Consider the following 21,393-nt stretch of genomic DNA (forward strand, 5'->3'; position numbering starts at 1 on the left):
CCGATTTTTAGCAACAAGGCTGTTTTCGAGTCCTAAGGGAAGGAAGGAGGGTTGCTGTAGATGTTTAATACTTCTGGAAAAGTAGCAAATTGTAATCAGAACGATAGACATGAGGACCTGCCCATTAGCCACTCTACAGCTATCAGCAAAGACCAGCGTTTAACCATTCCTTCCCTGCCTGTGGGGCTCAGGAGGACCTACTATTTTTTTTTTCTTCAGTTCCTCTACCAGGCTGACCGGCCCTTCCCTCAGGCCTCTTCTCAGAGTGTGTATTGCCCATCTCAACGATCCTTGTCTTCCAACTATCTTCAAGTGTCCCCAAACAATTAAACTTTATGGAATAGTTAACTTTTGTCTTTCTACCATCTGGCCAAAACTGTGGCTGAATTGCTTCTCCATGCGTCCTGTGGTGGTGTTCGGAGGACCTGGTGCTGTCCGTTGCATGAAATGATCTGACTCCGTGCACGGTGACAGCTGCGGGTGTGGGATTCCTTTGGTGTAACAGACACAGACTCTTTTTTTTTTTTCCATTTGTCTTTTCACACAGTAAAGGTAAGAGGGCCCTCATCTCACCTGCTAACACTCATCAGTCTTAGTAGCTCGGTCATGAAAAGAAGCGGAGTGCGTTCAGAAGAGGCCCCTCACCTGGTGTGCTGTGATTCTGACCTCTGGTGGGTTTTTTAGAAGCCCATTATGACCTCGTCTTACGCTGTGTCTACACTGCTGGTGGCAGGTGTGTCCCGGGGGGATCTCTGTGTACACGGGGACTAGTTATGAAGAAGTTAGCAAGGGGCGGAGTCTGCTAAGTGAGGCAAGTCGCAGAATTTCCTTAGCTAGCCTGGGTTTCGGGTCAGGCTATTGCCTGGCTTGCTCATGCATACAGACTCTATTTAAGAGGAAGTGTGGAGAGGAAGGAAGCCAGCATAAAAGGCTGCAGGCCTGGGAGTTTTGAAGAGACTAGGCATATACTTTTGTCACCAAGTGCTCCCTGGGTGGGGGGGGGGTGGCGGTGCTTGCAAGCTGTGTGATTTCTCTACGCTACACAGAACTGGCAAAGGAAGTTCTGGAAGATTCTCCAGTCTTAGTTCCCAAATTTGGGGGATCACTATTGGCCACTGGGACTGGCCAAGGAGGCCAGTCACTTAGTGTAGTGCCTCAAGGCTAGACAACAAGCCCTAACCAACTTTCAAAGGGGAACCCCTGACCTGTTTTGTGTCTCCCAAGGGCTATTTTTGCTCCAGAAGCCCAGAGCCATCCCATCCTGTGTGATGTCTGCCAGAACCTGGCCAGGGTGTGAGTCCACGCAACCTAGGTCCCCTAGCGCCCCCTACAGCAGCTGCGGGGCAGGGATGGGGATCCGGTTGGGGAGATGGGAGGCCAGGCTGTGAGCCACTGAACCACACCCAGGACCCCACCCAGATCCTAGGAGCACCCGGCCCCTGGCCCCCGGGCCACAGAAACGGGGCGTGGGCCAGAGCCTGAGGCATTCCTGGCCACCAGGATCGCTCCGCCTGTGGCCACCAATTCCCCTCCTCTTCTGGCGTTCCTCTCTCCGCCCCTGTCGCCTGCCAGCACCGGACACGCTGCTGCACTTCATCTCTTGGGGCGCTCTTCGCTTTGGCCAACCGTCGCGTCCTGTGCAACTCTGGTCAGTGGCCGTTTTGTGTTGAATGTTCCCCACCAAGAGTGCATGGCTGCGGAAGCGATGTGCAGACCGAGGCCCCGAGGGGTCGCCCTCCAGGAAGCGGTGATGCTGTTGCTGTACTTCGGGGTACACTTCAGGGTACCAACCGGGCACTCCTACAACCTGGACCCGGAGAGTGCACTGCTGTACCAGGGCCCCTCCGGCACGCTGTTTGGCTACTCGGTGGTGCTGCACAGCCACGGGACGAAGCGCTGGTGAGTACACCCTCCCCAAGAGGCATGTCACAGCGCCTCCGCCTCTGGGATTCCTTGTCTGAATCAAACTTTCCGCCCTCCTGGGAGGTCAGAGAAAATCCTAGCTTCAGCCAGCTGGCTCACTGGAAAGCCTTGGAACTAACTTATCTTGGGATGGCAGCCCCCAGGGTGCTCCCAGTACCTGGCTCCTGAGTCCTGAGTCTCCAGTGATGGACAGAGGAGGTGGGCGCCACTTCCCTTGCTGCCCACTGCACAGCTGTCAGAAGCCGACACGGGGCAGGTTTGGGTGGACAGGCTGGTTCACGTCTGAACGAACTTGTATGTTTCTTGCTTTAGGCTCATTGTGGGGGCGCCCACTGCCAGCTGGCTCGCCAATGCCTCGGTGGTCAATCCTGGGGCGATTTACAGATGCAGGATCGGAAAGAATCCAAACCAGATCTGCGAACAGCTCCAGCTGGGTGAGTTGGGTCCCCAAACCAAGAGATAATGAACTTTCTCCCCCTCGTGGGCCCACTGTAGGGCATGTCCTGGAGGACATGATGTCCGTCTCTTCTGGTTTAAAGTGCAAGCTTTTCAACTTTAACGCCACGCCACCTTTCTTCTGGGTGTATTTTCCTCTCCTTTGCTTGCAGCTGTAGATGATCTCAGTATCTAGCAAACTTCTTTCAGAGAAAAATCTCATAAGATGCCTTCTGGCCGCTACCTCCTCCTATATTCTGACATGTGTGAAATCTTCAAAGCCGGAGGACCCAGCCACAGAGAGGTTTTAGGGATTGCACTTCTGTCTTTGACTTCTCAACTTTGTTCTAAAGTGAGAGGCACATCAGGAATGGAAACTTCGATTGAACCCGTCCCGCCACTTAGCCCAGGGGCTTTTCTTCCTCCTTTTAAAAAGACACTGTAGACCATAAAAGAACGAGAAGAAAAATCGGCACGCCTATTGTTAAAATCATAAATATAGGAGGTCTAACATATAGTTATTACTTTTCCTCCCCTCAAATTCTCCTGCAAAGCAGGCCTGTCTTTCAGCCCTCGTCTCTGTCTTTATTGTCTCTGTCTTTATTTAGGTTTTCAGCAACTTGAGAAATGTGCGCTGAGGCCAGAGGGGAACAAGTTTCATGTTTCAAAGTCAAAGGCCAATTTGCTGCGCACAGACGCATGGGGAAGGAAAGGGGAACTAATATTAATTTAGATCTATCTTGCTCTCAGTGCTGTTAAGCATCGTTGTGTATATTGCTCAATGTTTCCCCCTCGAAGCAACTCTGGTTTATGGTTGTACTATCTCTGCTCCTGCAGGACTCCAACACAGAAAACTGTAGGTTCCTTCTTCAAAAAAGTACTTATTACCTAGGGTTATCCTAGGTAGTGACTACTTAGGTTATCACTTCAGGTGTACATCTTCAGTGAAGATAAAACTAAATGAAGGGTTCTGACGTACGGTCTCTCTGTAGATAGGATATATTACCAGTGATGATGAATGATGGGCCAGAATTGCTACTTTTTTATATTTGTCTGTAAGTGGATTATTTGAGAATATCTTACTTTGTCATAAACCTTTTATATTCGTCTTTGTTGTTCTTTGTCTGCTTGTTTTGTTTGTTTTGTTTGTCTTTGCAATTTTACCACCACCCACCACACCCCCCAACCCATAAAAGTTGCAGGAGTTATGTGTATGTTGGGCTAGGCTACAGCTGACACTAAAGTGCAAAGGATCCTGGGAGTAGTAAAACACAGGGGGAGGAGGAGGAGGAGGATGAGGGGGAGGGGAACGGGGAGGGGGAGGAGGAGGAGGAAGAGGGGGAGGGGAGGGGGAGGGGAGGAGGAGGACAAAGGCTAGAGCGAAAGAACAACAAAGTTTACTCAGAAAAATCAACTATTATGAAACTTAGTTCTTTATAAAAGAGGGCTAGGCCTCTGAGCATCGTTAAACATCCCCTTTCCAAGTGGCAGACTGGAGTTCATAGAAGATTCACAGACTTGTGCATTCAGAATTTTGTTTTTTTTTCGTTTTCTTGTTTTTTTTTGTTTTGTTTTTGTTTTTTTTTTTTTTTTGTATTTTGTATTTTGTATTTTCAGTGCCTGAGAGAGTTGTGCAATGAATGAAGCCTTGATCTGACAGAGAGTCCTCACAGGGTCTTAGGAGAGAGCGATTTCTTTCCTGTGGTACTGGCATTCTTTCCATGACATTACAAATACTGGTGGCTACATCCTGCCTGGAGGGCACTGGATCTATTTCTGGATCCTTTTATTTAAACTGGAAAGGGATCATGTCCTGATTTATATGAACTTTTAGATGTCAACAGCTGTCAATTAAAAGAAAACCTACATTCACGGGGGGGGGGGGGAGGTGCGGAGCACAGAATTCACCACAGAGATATCTAAGTACTTAAGAGATATAAAGAGTTATGGGATGGATGAGTAAGGGGAAAGTTTAAGTTTTATAGTCATCAACTTGCTTTCTGGGTCAAAGAGTCAGCCATGGTAAGCCAAAGAGATATTTCTTACCTTCAAGATCTGAGTCAACAACAAAACTACCGAGATGAGAGAGGCAGAAATGAGTCTGAGGTTCCAGTCAACTGAATGGCTGCAGCGTCGGCCATGGGAACACTCAGAGGGTTTTGTAAGGGACTTGCCTGAACTTACTTCTCAGTGAACATTCTGAACAATACATTCTCAGTTTCTAGAGAAAATCATTCCTTTATTAAGAACAAATTAAAAAGTAATTTAAATCTAGAAGGTAAAATACTGATGCTAATGTCCAGAAAGAAAGCTAAAAATCACCAGTTGATTGGCGGAAACATATTAGGATTGCAAGGTTTGTAGACTATGCACCACCACTTATGAACACATTTTCTGTATGTATGTTTAAGAAGGAAGATATGAAGGAGAAAGTTACCTATATATACACAAAGTCTTCTGTATGTCCTGAGCCATATTATTTATATAATTAATTATAATATATTATCTTATCTATAATGTGGTTGATTATATTCTAGAATTCAAAATTTCTTAGCTTATTCAGGAATTGTGGCACATACCTTTAATCCCAGCACTCAGGAGGCAGAGTCAGGTAGAACTCTGTGAGTTCAGTTCCAGATCAGTCTGGTCCACACAGCAAGTTCCAGGACAGCCAGACCTACATAGTGAGGTCCTGTCTCAACCCCTGCCCCACCCCAACTCAAATATTTAGCTTAATATCAAATATGTATCAGACATTCAAAAATTAGTTGTTCTTTATTTATCTTTCTAAGACTATATGTGACATGTGCAATAACATGCTATCAAAATAAGTAATTAGAGTCAAATCATAAACTAAGCAAAAAATGCTAATTGTATAAACAAAAACATAACAAATTGAAATGAAGCAAAATAAAAAGGAAGTCATTGGTCCATCAAAATATTTGCACTAGGATGGAGCTGTGGGCAGAAGCAACCTCTTGCCCCTGGAATAACTACTTTTTATCATGGCTCTTAAACTGTCCAGTCTTGTAAAATGGTTTCATCAGCTCTTCAGTTCCAAGTATTCATCTGGGGCTGTTTCCAAGTCTCTCTAGTAGCTCAGATAAATGGCTGCCTCTGATAGAGATAGATTCCTGTGCTCTCCTAGTGTAACCTATGGCTGTTGCTACTGCATACCCTGCTGTATGCACTAGAGCCATAATCAGAGTGGAACAGGCGTACTCATTTATCTAGCATGCTTAGGGGAGATGTTGGCAGTGCCCCTTCAGCAGACGGAATTGGCTGCTGAGGTGACACTGAGGGGCTGTAAAGCACCACCGAGGGTGTTTTCTTCCTGTGTTCTCAGCCTTCTCCTGGCACCGTGCCTGCCTCTGTTGGGTTTTGGTTTCTTGCTACTTCCTTCCATGAACAGAAAAGTAGACCCCCCCCCCCACACTCAGGAGGGCATACGTCTAAACCTACCTGTGGAGATTTCCACATGGCTACCCTCTCCTCTGTCAGAGACCCTGTACCCTTACTAGGGGTTGTTTAATGAATTTATTTGGTCGCTGATAGTTCCTGAGTCAGGATGATAAAAATGGTGACTCCATGAATACATTTAAGCATGATCTATCCTTGAAATGACAGTATCCAACAAGGCAGAAAAACAACAACAACACCTAAATGATGTAAAGTGTATTTGGTTCTCAAGACCCTCTGGATTTTATTTTTAAAAAGACCTCTTTATTTATTTTCTGTAAGTGAGGACAGTGTCACTATCTTCAGACACCCCAGAAGTGGGCATCTGATTCCATTACAGATGGTTGTGAACCACCATGTGGTTGCTGGGAATTGAACTCAGGGCCTCTGGAAGAATGATCAGTGCTCTTAACCATTGAACCATGTCTCCAGTCTGACACTCTGAATTTTTAATAGTTTATAGTTACCAAAATAGAATAGTTTCTCTCTCTCTCTCCCTCTCCCATCTCTCTACCCTCCCCCCTCTCTTTCTCTTTTTTCCCTCTCCCCCTGCCCTCTTCCTCCCCCACCTCTTCTTTCCTTCTCCTCCCTTACTCTCCCTAAGTGGGGATTCTTCAGCTTTGAATGACTGTTTTAACTGGTAATAGAAATTAAGGTTACCCAGTTATGTAGTTCAGTAAAGTAGTCACCGGCCACATGTGGCTTCTGAGGACAGGAAATGCCCACAGTAAGAAGTTCTATTACATAATTTATGCAGTAGACAGTACAAATCTAAGCTATAATTGCCTCATGAAGCAAATATCTTAAACTAGAATTGAAAACTTACATACTGTTTTGAATGGACTTAACATTTCTTTTTATTTTGTCACATGACAACCCTTCAGTTAAACATGAGAGTTGAGCACACATTACATATCTATTGAACAGCAAACTTCACCTAAAACTTCACCTTGGGGTGAGCTCTCCTGCATTTGTGCTTGAAAGGGTGGGATCCTCACTTCTCCTTACAGATGCAGAGCTCTGTTAAGCTTCCTGCCTGGACTTCTTTTTCTCTTCCTGGAAAGACCAATAGTCCATAGCAACTTGGTCACCATTAATGGTTTTGAATGTATTTCTGGAAATAACATTGCCTTAGGAAATCTGTTTTTATATTTCATACCCTATTTGGGATGGGGTCAGGTTCCTAAGAACTGTATCATTTCTGCCCGATTAGCAAGGGTTAGTAATACTAAAATGCAAACATTTAACTGTTACAACTTCAAATATATCCTAAGGAATGTTCTTTTGTTTGCAGTAAGCTTAAAATTGTAGCTTATGAAGCTGAAATTAGTGCAGATTGGCCATTTTGAAAAATCATCCCCAAACACAGGCTACTCTGAACACAGAAAATCATGGTTAGAGGATGCCATTAACAAACTCTGAGGTTAAATGGCAGAAGCTGGGGTTGGGCAAGTGTCTTAGGTGTTGAAGGTTTGAAGCACTCTGATAGAAGACTCAAGTTCAATCCCAGCATCCACACCAAGCAGCTTACAACCACCTGTGATGCCAGCTCCAATATATCTATATAACAGTTATGTATAATTAAAAATAAAGACAAGTATTTTAAAAGGTTAGAAGTTCTCTAATCTTCTTAACTGGAAAGATGAAGCTTTCTTAAATACATTTCTTAATATATTAGATGCTCACTGGCTAATATTTCTAATGGCTAAGATACTTTTCCTTTGTGACAAATCTAGGTCCAGGTATTAGTAGTCCATTATGCATATGTCTTTATACATTCATTTAGTTATTAGCAGAAGGATGTCCAAGGATCAGACCTAAATGCACAAAATCCTTTGTACAATGGCTTTTCCAATTATGTGTTCATTATTGTATGAAACGGTGATGGAAAGATCGACTGACAAGAACAAAATATTGAGGAACTGAGACTCATGTGGGGACAAAGTAAGTCTCAGGTAGAGGAAGAGATTATAAAAATAATATTCCACTGAGGATGTGGCCACCATGAGGTTCCTATGCTCCAGTTGATTGGCTCCATAGCCTTGCACATATGGGCAGCTAACTGGGCTTCGTAGATTATTAGAGAAGAGGAGAGGCAGTCGGAGGAAGAGGACATAATGAAATGAGGATAAGGAGGTGTTGAGGGAAACTGAGGTATATCTGGTCATAGTTCATCGCATATAAGTACAAAATTCTCAAAGAATAAACATGGAAAAAATTTTGCCAGCCAGATTAAGCACCAGGAAAGCCTAGGACTTTGAGAGTACAGTACCTTGAAAGAACTGAAAACTGTATAAAATCGTGCTGCTGAAGAGAGATGTGAATAGGAGATTCAAGAAATCATTTCTCGAACTAGCTGTGGCTATGAACAGATCCTACGATGTTTAAAACTGGGAAGTGATATATTCAGATTGTGTATTTGACACATAATCTTGGTATGATGAGTAGTATTGAATCAATGAATCAAGACTAAGAATAGTTTGACAATTATAGGTAAATTCTGCTGTGATAGGAGCTACTGGAAATAAGTTCCTAACTAGGACAGTGGTAGTTTCTGCAGATGTTTAGAGGATAGAGTCAGAAACATTTGGTACATTTTGAATAAGTAACGAGGTCTAGAAGAAATTATCAAAGATGTCACTAACGGTTCTAATGTTGGGTTATTGGATAGATAATGGTGATGTGTACACAAAGGGGTAGGGCAGCAGGTGTTCTGGGAAGGCCTTACATTTCATTGATGTGAAATCTTTCTCTACACAGAAATAGATTATCTATGAGTTAGATGTCTACTTGTGACGACCAGAGAGAAGTTCATCCCAGTCAGTCAGAGACAAGGGTGACGGACATAGAGGGAACAGTCAAAGTCATGTAGGGGTGAATGAGCTTAACCTGGGAGCTGTAGGGTAAGAGAATCAGAAGACCAAGGATAGAAATGAGGCTTTCTACAACTAGAGAAGGACCTACAATAGGGTTACTCAATTCACTTCAGCTTAAGCCATCTATGGGTGTTTAAGAATTCCAGTTCCAGTGGCCCTATGTCGAATTAAGTCCAAGAAAGGAATGAGGAGCTTCTAGAGGTCCAAGGATAATTCCAATGTCTATCTATGGTTGGGAACTGCTGGGGAAAATGGAAAGGGATTGAAGAAAGACAGAGCCAAGAAGGCAGGAAGAAAATCACCTGGCATTGTGGAAGTCAGAGGATGAGAGGGTTTAGAGAAAGGGCAAGTGGCTGGAAGTGTTAAAAGACCCTAGACATCCCAAAGAGAAGAAGGCAGGTAGCTTCACTGAGTTAGAGAAATTTGATTCATCAATAACTTTGGGAAGACTAGTATTAAATGGTGTCCAGACTAGTCTATGATGGGAGCAAGAGATACCAATCCTTCTCACTTGTTCTACCTTCAGTCCTTTCGCATGCTATGTCTAAGAAATAAATTTAAACAAAATGAGACCAAAAGCTTCAATGAACTCAATATAGATGACCGGAGAAGTGGGATAAGTGATTCATTAATGATGTTAGATATACATCAGCAGCAACAAAAAGTCAGGTCCATCTGATAGGCTTTCTGGAATGGGGCAAGCTAAGGTGTAAGTCCTTTTTCATTGGTTTTGATGATCACACAGGAAAACTCAATATAAACTAAACGAATGGAGTTAGTGGGATTTTATAGGCTTTGTTGCCAGTTTCAGCTTCCCCCCAATGACAGTGCATCAGCAGTGGGTTGGAAGCGATTGCCTCAAAAGGCAAAAAGTTTCATGAATAGCTCAACATGGGGAATTAGAACATTGAACTGATTTTATAAGTGACAGGATCTGGCTCAGTAATATCCATGTTTGTTTTGATGTCCTTGGTTTATATCTACATTTTTAGATTATGAGCATTCTTTTCAATCTTCAAACACTATAATTCGTAATGAATATGTTCAGAAAAAGCAGAACATACCTACTTTCAAACCCCTTTATTTGGGGAGAGTGTCTACTTCCGTGAAGTGAGTTAGTCATATTCTTTTCGTGTTATACCTTGAGTTAGAGAGATGTCTCAGTCTTTGAAGGCTCCTATCACAGCTGAGACGTAGAAAATGTGAATGTTTACAACACCTGTGAAACCTTTGGAGCAGGACTTCACTCTCCGCTCAGGCGCTATCTTCCTGTGAATGTTTTCTACCGAGCATTGTATTTGATCATTTCTGTGTGCCAATCATGGTTTCTGAAATGCTTTATTCTATCTAGCCTTTCCTGCAGAGAAATACCTCCTCAAATCTTTAACTCCTCATCCTGGGCTGTGAGTTCCCTGGCAAGGACAGTATGGCAAGTCCTCACTGATTTTCCTTAAACCTTCCCATCTTCCTGATCATCTGTAGTTCCTTTTTTCTCTTCTCTACCTACTTTACCTGTGAACTGTACAAAGGGAGGATAGCATTTTCAACATTGGCTGCAAGTGGGTTTCCCCAGATCAATTTTCTTTTTAGAATCTTGTGTTATGGTGCTTGTGTGGGTAAAGATGCTTGTGTTGATTAACAGGAGGTGGAGACAGGAAAACCAGCTGGAGGCTCCTGGGACAGTATTTGCATACACACACACACACACACACACACACACACACACACACAGGCATACACACATGTGCACAGGAACACACATACATATGTATAATGCACAGATGCAGGCACACGTGAATAAATAAATAAAAATTTTACATTATTTAATTTTTATATGTTTTCCAAATGAATCTTTAAATCCAAGAAACTACCTCATAACTATGAAAGTAGATTTTTTCCTTTATTATTTTCTAATGTTGAAAACAAATGTCACTGAATTTTAGCACTAAGTTATTTTTAAAATAGGATTAGTACCAAATTGGATTATTAGTAATGCCAACATTTGAATAGCTAAGTTGGAGAGCTGGTTGTCTGTGTTGGCCTTTTCTTCCCACCCCCTTACACCCACCAAGAGTTAGTTGTGTGTCCTTTAACAAGTAGTCAGTCTCCCTTTGTTAAACCCTCTTCATATTTGATATTGATATTTATGATAATGCTTACTTCAAGAATACTTTGAAAAATTAATCAATACATGTGTTTACATCTATTAAAACTATGCTGGTGCAAAAAAATGATGCAGTAAATAAGAAGGTGACTCTCCTCAGTTATTTTTACCAAATATACCCTTGATGCTATTACAAGGAGTGGTATGGGTTTTCTGGAGGATTTTGAAGAAACTTGAGGCTATTACAAGGAGTAGTATGGGTTTTCTGGAGGATTTTGAAGAAACTTGAGGCTAAAAGACCTTTAGAGACCCAGATAGGAGAATGAGGTCTCCACAAGTCCCCTTGTTTTCTACAGTTCTAAAACTTCAGAATGATTCAGGACCAAGTCACATCTGTGTTTCAAGCTGACATTGTGGTGCTAGTAACTGTGATGTGAAACCTTTAGAAACAATAGGACAGAATTAGAACAGAATAGATCAGAACTGAACAGAATTAGAATAGAAATAGGATAGGATAAGATAGGATAGGATAGGATAGGATAGGATAGGATAGGATAGGATAGGATAGGATAGAATAGAATAGAATAGAATAGAATAGAATAGAACAGAATAGTTAAGAGTTAGAGAACAGAAGTATCTGGCCTTACACATCTTCTTATGAATTATAATTTTTTCATATGTATTGAACATGTCCGCTAGCTAATATCAGATTTTGCTAGCCATCCAAAGATCACATTTAAAGAACTTCTTAACTAAAGGAACAAAAAATGAGAGTATTTTCGTTTTGACATTTAGTTTGATCTTTTCCTTCTTGCTTGGCTCTAGATTTGCATGGTCGTGGGCATTTGATGTTTTTCGTGTCCTCTGCCACCTTCAAAATGCCAGTGCTATGGTTTCCATTTCTCTGCACCATTTGTCAGTACAAATTGCTATTGAGTTCCTACATCACTGTTGTCTTTTAGAAGAATCACCACCATGTGTGAGAAAACTGCATGCTTTCTACATCGTAGAATGTATAATATGATGGACTTATTAGTACGTATGGTTTGGTAGGACAAACTAAATGTAAGGGCCCTTTGGGTTAGAGCTGGAGGCTGTTGCTGAATCTCATGGCACTGTGGGCGCCCTCTGGTGTCTAAATTGAAATCCGCAGGATGCAGGTCCCTTAAGTGACTGCATCTGCCATTTATTGAGCACCTACTAGGTGCTAGGCAGCCGTACATACACAGGCATAGCTTTCTGTAATGCTTATCTGTATGTACTGGTATGTTTTATAGGATGTTAATTTATCTGCACTTTAGTTCCAGGTGTTTCTTTTCTGATAGTCTGAATTTGTGTACATAATGGGATTTTTTAGAAGATTATCTTCACTCAGCAGTTACTACTTCCTTTAAAAAGTTATCTTAAGGGGTTGGGGATTTAGCTTAGTGGTAGAGCACTTGCCTAGCAAGCGCAAGGTCCTGGGTTCGGTCCCCAGCTCCGAAAAAAAGAAAAAAAGGGAATAAAAGATCCCAGCAAAGGAATTGAAAGGGGAAAAGGTCAGCCACATTAATCTGAGAATGTAGCATGGCCTTTTTATAAAGTTAAAAAGTTATCTTAAATTAATGACTCTGTAAGACAAAGAACGGAGAAGAAGTTGTTCATTTTCTATGATTAATTAAAAAAATAAAATGGGCAAGTTTTAAATGCATGTTTTTCTTGCAGTAGAACTTCAAATGTGAAAGACAAAAGTAACTTTTAAAGTAAGGGCTTTTGCTATTTTTCTGAAACCTGAAAGAATGTCATAAATTCCAAAGGAGCAGAGTTACTTCTATAGTCCAGAAAGTCAGACTGAGTGACCACACCAAATGTCTGCTGGGGAATCCACAGAACAGTGACTCAGGTAGATAAACCAGACACACCATTTCACCAAAAAGTCCCAGTCTTCCCCAGTGCACAGCACTTCACTTGAGCCCTCAAAGGTGTCGAAAGAAGACTGACCTTTCCATAGTGTCCTTACTTCTTCAGTGGAAATGCCCCAATACTGAAGAAGGTGACTAACACAGAGGGGAGGGGCAGGACAGGGGTCAAGAAATGGAGAATCTTCATGAACAATATGTTCTTGATGTTTCATGAGCTAGTGATGAGTTTCAGGCCAACTCGAGTTAGAGTGAGACTCTAACTTTAAAAACAAAAAAGCTGATATTACAATTTGGGCAGATTTGTTATATTTCACACACTCTTAGGTGGAAAAACAGATTTAGAATGCGAAATTGAATTTAGTTAATCCACATATCTGAACATTTGTAGAGTTCTATGGTAGATGTTTTAGAATTATGGGAAGCAACTTAAATATCAATCTTTTAAAACCGTAAACTTTTGATTTACTGGCTTCATACCTTTGGGCAGGTCCTTGACTCAGTTTCAGACTCAGTGACTCAGTTTGGGGGGCTGGTGAGATGCCTCAGATGGCAAAGTGTTTTCTGCACAAGCATGAAGAGCTGAGTCCAACCCCCAGCATCATGTGAAAGCCAGACATGGTAAAAAGATCTCAGCACTGGGGAGGTAGAGACAGGGGGATCCCTGGATATCACTGGCCAGCCAATCCAGCTCGATAGATGAAGTCTAGGCTTTGTGAGGGATTCTACCTCAAAAAAAAATAAATAAATAAAAAAATACAGCCGAGAGCAACTGAAACTCCTCCTGGGTTAACATCTAAATACACATATGCATTAGCCAGTGTGCACACACCTTTACACACATGATTTTACGCATTCACATAAATTAATTTTCTTATGAATAAAGGGATTAATAATGCAGTCTTCTGGCCTTACTGTGAAATAAAACAGTGTTTATGTTGAGGTTTCCCATAAAGCGATGGGCCATGTATACAAGAGGATTATGCTATGACCTACATGCAGCTAATGTTTAATCAAATCCTTAAGATAGCATTGACAATATCATCATCTAATGTTCACATAAAACACGTTCCCGTCCCATTCTTGTCCAAATACATCACACCTGCCTTGTTCCCTGCAGCAATGCACAGGTCCCAACTGTCTTACCATCTTAAGTCACCCTACTCCCAGTCACACTTAGAAAAACCTCCAGTCTCAAGTGCCATTTCCTCCACACTAGTTGTACTATGTCTTAAAACTCAAGGAAATAGATTTGTAGAAGAAAACTAGGGGACACAGAAACAAAGGACTTTTTCATCTCTGAATCTGGGGAAAACATTACAGTCTTTCGTCATATCTAGCAAGGGATTTTTATGGTGGCATAATTTATTTCAGAATCTCTCTTCACAACTGTGTATCAAGCCCCTTCCTGTCTTGTGAGCAGCAGTGTTCTGTGCTACCAGAGTGCTACTGTCAGAACACAGCCAGTCTTTCTTCCTTGAGGTGATGTGGAAGATTGACTATCCAGTCCTCCATTGTTCTGTGAGATTTTTGGAGTATTGATAATATACAAGGAAGCAAACAGCAAAATAAAAAATGGGGAAGAGGTGCGTTTAAGGAGAGTGCCCAGTTAGCTTTGTACTAGCAATCTTATTTTTGCTCATTGAAATGCCTAATTTTCATTTACGTATGCATTTGTATATACTAGTAGAAATCATTGGTTTGAAATTAAAAACTAATACACACACATATATCCGATTTTCTTCCTCAATTTGAAAAAAAATAAAAATGGGCTTAATTCTTAGAAAAGGGGGATGGTTTGTAATATTTATTTTTTTCCTTAATTTGTACTGGGGAAATGCATTCAACTGTGCTACAAATTAGCCATTCCAGTGCAAAAGAGTGGAAAAACATCAGATGCTAATTTCTGCTGACCTCTTTTGTTTTCAACCATGTAAAATACTTTTTCAATCATGGAACTAATTTGATTTGCTAAAAGTTTAGCTTAGTAATGTGTAAGCTGACTTGAAAGTGGGATTATAAATCATTGCAGTGTGACATTGGATAAAATAAAATATGGATTTTTTTATGGTGTTGTCAAAGACATTCATGAAAATTAGCTTTCTTGTCACAGTCTTTGCAAATGTCACCTCTCCTCCAAATGAATACCCAATTCCTTCATGAAGAAAATATGTTTAGTATTTAATTGCCTACTATTATTACCTAGCTGAAACCCAATAGGACAGATCTTTCATTATTATTTTGAAAGCAATGTAGATTGTCTAGTAATTATACAGGGAAAGGCCTGCCCATCTACATCATTGAAACAGTTGTTCTTAAGCCCAGCTTCAACCCCCAAATGCATTACCTGGGAGACATTTTTAAATGCCAATGGCTGGGTCTCCCCCCAGCAGCAGCTTGTTTGAGTACTGATGGTTGGGGAGGAGGGTACAGTTGGTGGTTGGTATTTGTTCAAAACTCTTCTAGGTGATCTCAAGACCATTCAACTCCTTCACAGGGAACAGTAGATTCAGAAGCACAGAGGTTGAGGGAAGGAAGTCTCAGAGGCCTAAGAAAAGCATAAGATGGGGCCATCTTGACTGTTCTGCTGAGATTTTTCTAGCATTCCCAAAGAGAAGGGGAACGTGTTCCAGAAATCCAGGAAATCCCAGAGCCAAAGTGCTGACTTGCAGACTGCTCCGGGAACTGATTTTGTCTAATAACAAGTGCGGAAGGCCTCTCTGTGCTGTGGTTAAAGTTGAGGATTGCCTCTGTGGGAAGCAGTGTCGAGAAGCAAAAAAGAAGAAATATCACAATGTGTATGTGAGTGGGTGTGAGTGTGTATGGAGGTGATATGTGTCTATATGAATGTATGCCTGTAAAAGTAATTCTTCACAATTTTATTATTTTATGAACTTTCTTTATGACTTCATAGTCATACTTTTGACATATATTGAATCAAGGCTCGTAATGGAAATAGAAGATTGGTTACTGTTTTCCATTTATAAAATTCAATTTTTAGCACGTATTTCTGAGTTTTGTGTTAGGATGGAATGATGACTGGTAAGATTTGGGTTTGGCCACAATGAATAAGGTCAGTGCTAAGCCACAGAAGCAGAGCAGAGCAGCTGCAAACAAATGTGTGCAGCTAATCCCAGTCAAAACAAAGTCCTCCTTCCTCCTGGTTAATGAATCATCATAATTTCTTCCCAGGGATCACAGCCTGTGCTAGTAAGAGCCCTTGACTTCTAAGGTTGAGAGTCTTTTCCATAAAGTAGATAAGTGATATATATTATATCATTTAATATGTACACATACTGTGTAAATATATATTTTTAAATTACCACAAAGCAGAGACATTATAAATTAGGAAGTGTCTGTTGTTTGAGGCCACATAATAACACATGTGAAAGACCATGTCTAGTCTTACTCAACCCCATCCACTGCATCCCCCTTTCAAGAGCAATTTAGCCTCGCTGCTTGGATCCTGAGAAAGTTTGACCACTTTCCATGTCAAAGTAAACATCTCTTCCTGTGGCTTCTGGAGGTCTCTTTGTTCTGCTTCTAAGAATCATTGCTTTAACCATAGAATTAAGAGTAAGGGAAAGAGTGGGGCTTGGGCCACACAGGAAATAAATGCCTAGGACTTTATGGACTCTCAGAGAAGTCATATTAACCAAGCTAGGTCATTCAGAAGTCCTTCTAGAAGGCTTAGAAAAACCCCAGAAATGGAGAGATAGGGGCTGAAATGATAAGAAAGGGGCATAGAGAACAGGAAGGCTAGACAGTAACAGCACTGTCTTCTGTGTGGCTAACACTACTGCTCAGAAAGCAGCTTGGATGAAACAGATAGCAGCTTAACTTGGCAAAGGTGTCTCTGATGTTCGTTTAAAAACGCAGGAAACAGCTCAGTTAGGAAACACATAATTGCATGCAGTATGCTATTCTTGAACATATGAACTTCTGGGCCATTTTCAGCTTGCAAATTTGCATGGTATCATTTGTGTGGTTCCAAAGCGCTGTGTTTGTTGTTGTTAAACTTCTGGTGACTAACTGTAGAAGAGAATGTTTGTTTGCAAATATCAAATCTAATCTTGAGGAAAACATCCATTTTCCTCCACATGCAGACAGGGAAGGTGGCACTCAGAGGCCCGTGCACTCACTCCTGTCTTTAACAACAACAACTGGAGATGGATTGTCTGGGTGTTGACTATAATTTTTAAAAAAGTTTCATATTTTCAACTATATGTCATTTATTCTTAAGGTCACAGGGCTTCATCTACATCTGGCCTGGATCTATTTTTGACATTAATTTGAGAATATTGGTGATTTTAAAGACAATTCTAACTGAAAATTGTATCCCAATGAAACTTAAATTAACCTTAGGCCTCCCTTCGTATTACTCCCCTACTGGTTTAGAATCGTGTGGCCCCAGCAGCTCCCACTGCTAGCCTGCTAACCCTATTGGCGGACTGTTTCTCGGCGATTACTGGAGCTGGAAGACGATGGATGAGTGTACAAAGTGGAATGTATAACAGGACATCATACAAACACATTCTATTTCTTGGCTTTCCTTCCTTCCCTCTTACTTTTCTCTCCGCCCTTTCTTTCTTTCATGATTTTCACACCGGAAGCTCTTTGTACCTCAGGACCATTCTTTATCAGGATTCGGACCACAGTAAGCTGCTCTTCCTGTTGCTTAGCCGTGCTCTTTCTCTGGGTCTCTTTGCCTTCATTTCCCAGTCTGTCTCTCCCGGACTACCCATTAGTAGTAGAAGGCACCGTTAGTTTCCAGGAAACCAAGCCAACAAATCATTATCAATGTTCTATGCTAAACATGCTTCTGACCTGATCTGAAGCCACCCTTAGAATAGATAGGCCTGGCTGTTTCCACTGAATAAGACTCCAGGAAAGAGTTTGGGAAGCCCCCTTCAGCTTGGCTGTATTGAAGCATTAGGTATTTCTGTGTTTTGAAACCCATACATATATTCATATATATAATCTTCCTAGACTTCTTACACAGAATTTGTATGGCTCAGGAAAGTCGAAGAGCTTGAAGGAGCTCGAGACCCCTTATGAACAACAATGCCAAGCAACCAGAGCTTCCAGGGACTAAGCCACTACCTAAGGACTATACATGGACTGACCCTGGACTCTGACCTCATAGGCAGCAATGAATATTCTAGTAAGATCATCAGTGGAAGGGGAAGCCCTTGGTCCTGCTAAGACTGAACCCCCAGTGAACGTGATTGTTGGGGGGAGGGCGGCAATGGGGGGAGGATGGGGAGGGGAACACCCATAAAGAAGGGGAGGGAGAGGGCTTAGGGGGATGTTTGCCCGGAAACCGGGAAAGGGAATAACACTCAAAATGTAAATAAGAAACACTCAAGTTAATAAAAAAAAAAAAGGAAAGTCAATACAAATGATTTCCTTTTAAATATATTATCTTTATGTACGTAGGCATTGTGAGTTTTCCCAGGAACCTCTACCAAGGATTAAGGTTAGAGGGGAAAACATGCTCTTAATGACACAAAGACCTGTGTGGGAAATTTTGCTATAACACTAAAAAAGCTTGTAGCCAGTGTTCTAAGTAAGGAATTCCAGCTTCCGGTACACTTACCTCATCTAATTGATACGAATGCTTTTCTTCTGCTGTCAGAACTGAGCACAGAATATTCAAGTGTTGACTAAAGAGAACAAAATGTAAAGTCAGGAAAAAAGGATCTGTGATACCCATCTTACCTTATTCTTCCTCCAGCTAATGATTGGAAATCACTTTAACACAGAATTTCACTGAGGCTCCCCCTCAAAAGATAAAGGTTTGTGCTGGCAAATAGAAGATCACTGTCATGAAGACCGCTAGACATTCTAGCGGAGCTGCATCCAACTGCAATTTCTACATTTGCCAAAGCCTATTGACTACCCCCCTCCCACACCTCCATATTGTTTTCAAAGAACTTTGATCATCGTTGAAAACGCCAGTCATCCCAAGTCTAAACCACAGGGCGTTTTGTTTCAAAGGCTGTGCATTATTGGTATGCTAATTATACACTCTGATGTCTATACTCTCAGCCATCATCTTCCAGCTCTAATAAACTGCACTTTAATTGCTGAGAAACATTCAAGAAACATTTTCAGGAAGGGCTCTGCTGATGTTAATAAATGGGTAAGGCAAAACACAAATTCCTTTCCAAACACCAGCCTCTGATTTGGATCAAATGGACCTTCCTCATCCTGTTCATGTTAATTAACTACCTCCTTTACCACTGAGGCCACTTCTTCATGGCCTCTATGGTATCACTCAAAGGTCATTTCAGCAAAGAAGATTCAGCTTGTATGGAGACCAACTATGTCAGCGGAGAGCAACTCACTTTTATTCCTAAATGGATCCTAGGATATAAGAGGAAATAAAGTTGGGGGAAGAAAAACCCTAGAAATAAGGGTCTACCTTTAACCACTCTATGCCTTGAGAAAAACATTGTTTTCAACAAAACTGATAAGATTTTTCCAAATGCTGCAGGAAGCCCCAGTGGAGAACCCTGTGGGAAGACGTGCTTGGAAGAGAGAGATAATCAGTGGCTGGGAGTGACAATTTCCAGACAGCCAGGAGAAAATGGATCTATCGTGGTAGGTATTGAAGTGGGACCACCGACCAAGACCAGTCCTGGGATTTCTAGGTGTGACTTTCAAATTTTTGTTTGACTTTGTTTTATTCAGACTTGTGGGCACAGGTGGAAAAATATATTTTACATGAAGAACAATAATAAACTCCCCACTGGTGTTTGCTATGGCATGCCTTCTGATTTGCGGACAGAACTAAGTAAAAGGATGGCCCCCTGTTACCAAGGTGAGTGGGACCCAACTCGATGGAGTGACACAAGCAAAGGCTTTCAGTCAGCTTTTCTTTGCATTTTCATTTTTGCCCGCTTAAAGAGGAAGAATATCTTTGATGTGCCCGTTGTTAACTTACAGTATCCTTCTTTTGTTTAATCTGTATTGTAGCGATAGATACCTTAAACAAACATTCTGTGCTTTTGAAAAGCAATTCTTCATTTTCATTTGAATAATTGTGGGAGCTGGTCGATAACTCTCCAATTTTGTACTAAATTTATTTTCAAATCTGTGTAAGCATGTCTAATGCCAGGGAAACAGAGGGTCCTCAAAGTCATGGAATTACATAGAAAATTCTTATTAGAAAGAAAATGACTATATTTTCTGTTTTCCTAGAAGCTTGTAGGAGTCTCTAAAAGGATTCAAGGCATTTGTAAAAGCAAATCCTTCCCACTCCCCTTTCCCCAGCTCATATGTATTTCTTGAAGTTGTAAGGAATTAGTGTCTATAGCAACATGTGGTCCTCAACCTGTGGATCACACCTCCTTTGGGTGCAAATAACACTCTCACAGGGGTCACCTAAGACCATCAGAAAACACAGATAATTACATAACAATTCATAATAGTAGCAAAGGTTCACTTATGAACTCTAAACAAAAGATTGGGGCAGGGGAGGGGGTTCGTCACTACAACATGAGGAACTTTCTTAAAGGGTTTCAGCATTAGGAAGGTTGAGAATGACTGCTCTAAACTTGGAAAACTCTGTCTCATTGGACATCTGTATTTTATGTACAGAACTAACTGAGATTTAGGGACAAATGTCAGCAGCTTTCAAGATGATATTTATAACAGTCAATAACTCTACAACTGTCTTTAGAACACTAAAAATATGAAGAATGCCAATTTTTTCTAATGATAAAAATACTGTCATCATCTCCCTTATCATCCAAAAATAACTTTAATTACCTGTCAGCACTTTGAACACATACTTACATTTACCTACTGATTCTGATCTTTTTAGGTTCTTTCATGTCTGGATTCTAATATTATGGAGAATTCCATGTAATAACTGTTTATATTTTACCTTCAAATGCAAGAAAGCAAGAGATGAATATTGAATTTTCAATTGCAATAAAACTCAGTCTGGATTTCTATATATTTATTATTCCCTTTTATCTAATAGTTTTATTTTATGTACTTAAACATTTTCCTGTATGAGTTATTTTTCTAAAATTTATCTACCTAATACTTTTAGAAGTTAATATTAGCATAGCCTTATTAGCGTAGCACATGAAAATTTATAAAACAAAGGCTTAAGGAAACTGGAAAGAGTAAGAAATCATGGCAGGAAATGCAAATATATTGACATAGTAATTTGTCAATAGGAAAAAGTGGTCCTCATTTATTTTTCATAGAAGTTTATGGATGAAGGGGCATCAGGAGAAGAAGCAGGGCTGTGTCACTCAGTAAAGTCCCAAAGCATGTAGCACAGGGCTTTGCAGGACCTTACATGTCCACAGGGGTCTTGATTCTTCCTGTGAGGCAAAGCAGAAAGGAAGGGATAATCTCAATGAATTAATGTGAAAAAACTAAATATCCTCTAGCAAAAGAGTGCAATTGGAGTCTTATCTTATGCCATACATACAAGTAAACTCAAACTCAAAATGGAATAAAAACTTAAAGGTGAAGGTGAAGCCCCCAGCCCTGGAACCCCTGGACACAGAGAGAGTAATGATTTCCTGGAAGCCACAACAAAAGCTTGAGCTACAGAAGGAAAGGGACAAGTGGCAGTAGGCCAAGCAGCAAAGCTTCTGCATAGCTAAGAGAGTCGTCAAGTGAGTAGAGAGAAAGGCAGGGGAATGAACCAGACACACACAAAGATTCTCAG

At 41.1% G+C, this 21,393-nt stretch overlaps 1 protein-coding gene across 3 annotated transcripts in view; it reads left to right on the plus strand.

Annotated features, from left to right (window-relative positions):
* Window positions 1–927: 927 nt before the first annotated feature.
* The window catches only part of Itga4 (integrin subunit alpha 4), a 76,790-nt gene continuing 56,324 nt past the window's right edge, over window positions 928–21,393 (plus strand). Inside the window, exons 1-4 of one of the 3 annotated variants that reach the window (XM_017591706.3) lie at window positions 928–1,899; window positions 2,236–2,357; window positions 19,195–19,301; window positions 19,392–19,521. In XM_017591706.3, the coding sequence (XP_017447195.1) occupies window positions 1,691–1,899; window positions 2,236–2,357; window positions 19,195–19,301; window positions 19,392–19,521 (568 nt within the window). In that variant the 5' untranslated portion in view covers window positions 928–1,690. 3 annotated transcript variants of the gene reach the window in all.

This window comes from Rattus norvegicus, chromosome 3 (assembly GCF_036323735.1).
Source record: "Rattus norvegicus strain BN/NHsdMcwi chromosome 3, GRCr8, whole genome shotgun sequence".
Classification (NCBI taxonomy): domain Eukaryota; kingdom Metazoa; phylum Chordata; class Mammalia; order Rodentia; family Muridae; genus Rattus; species Rattus norvegicus.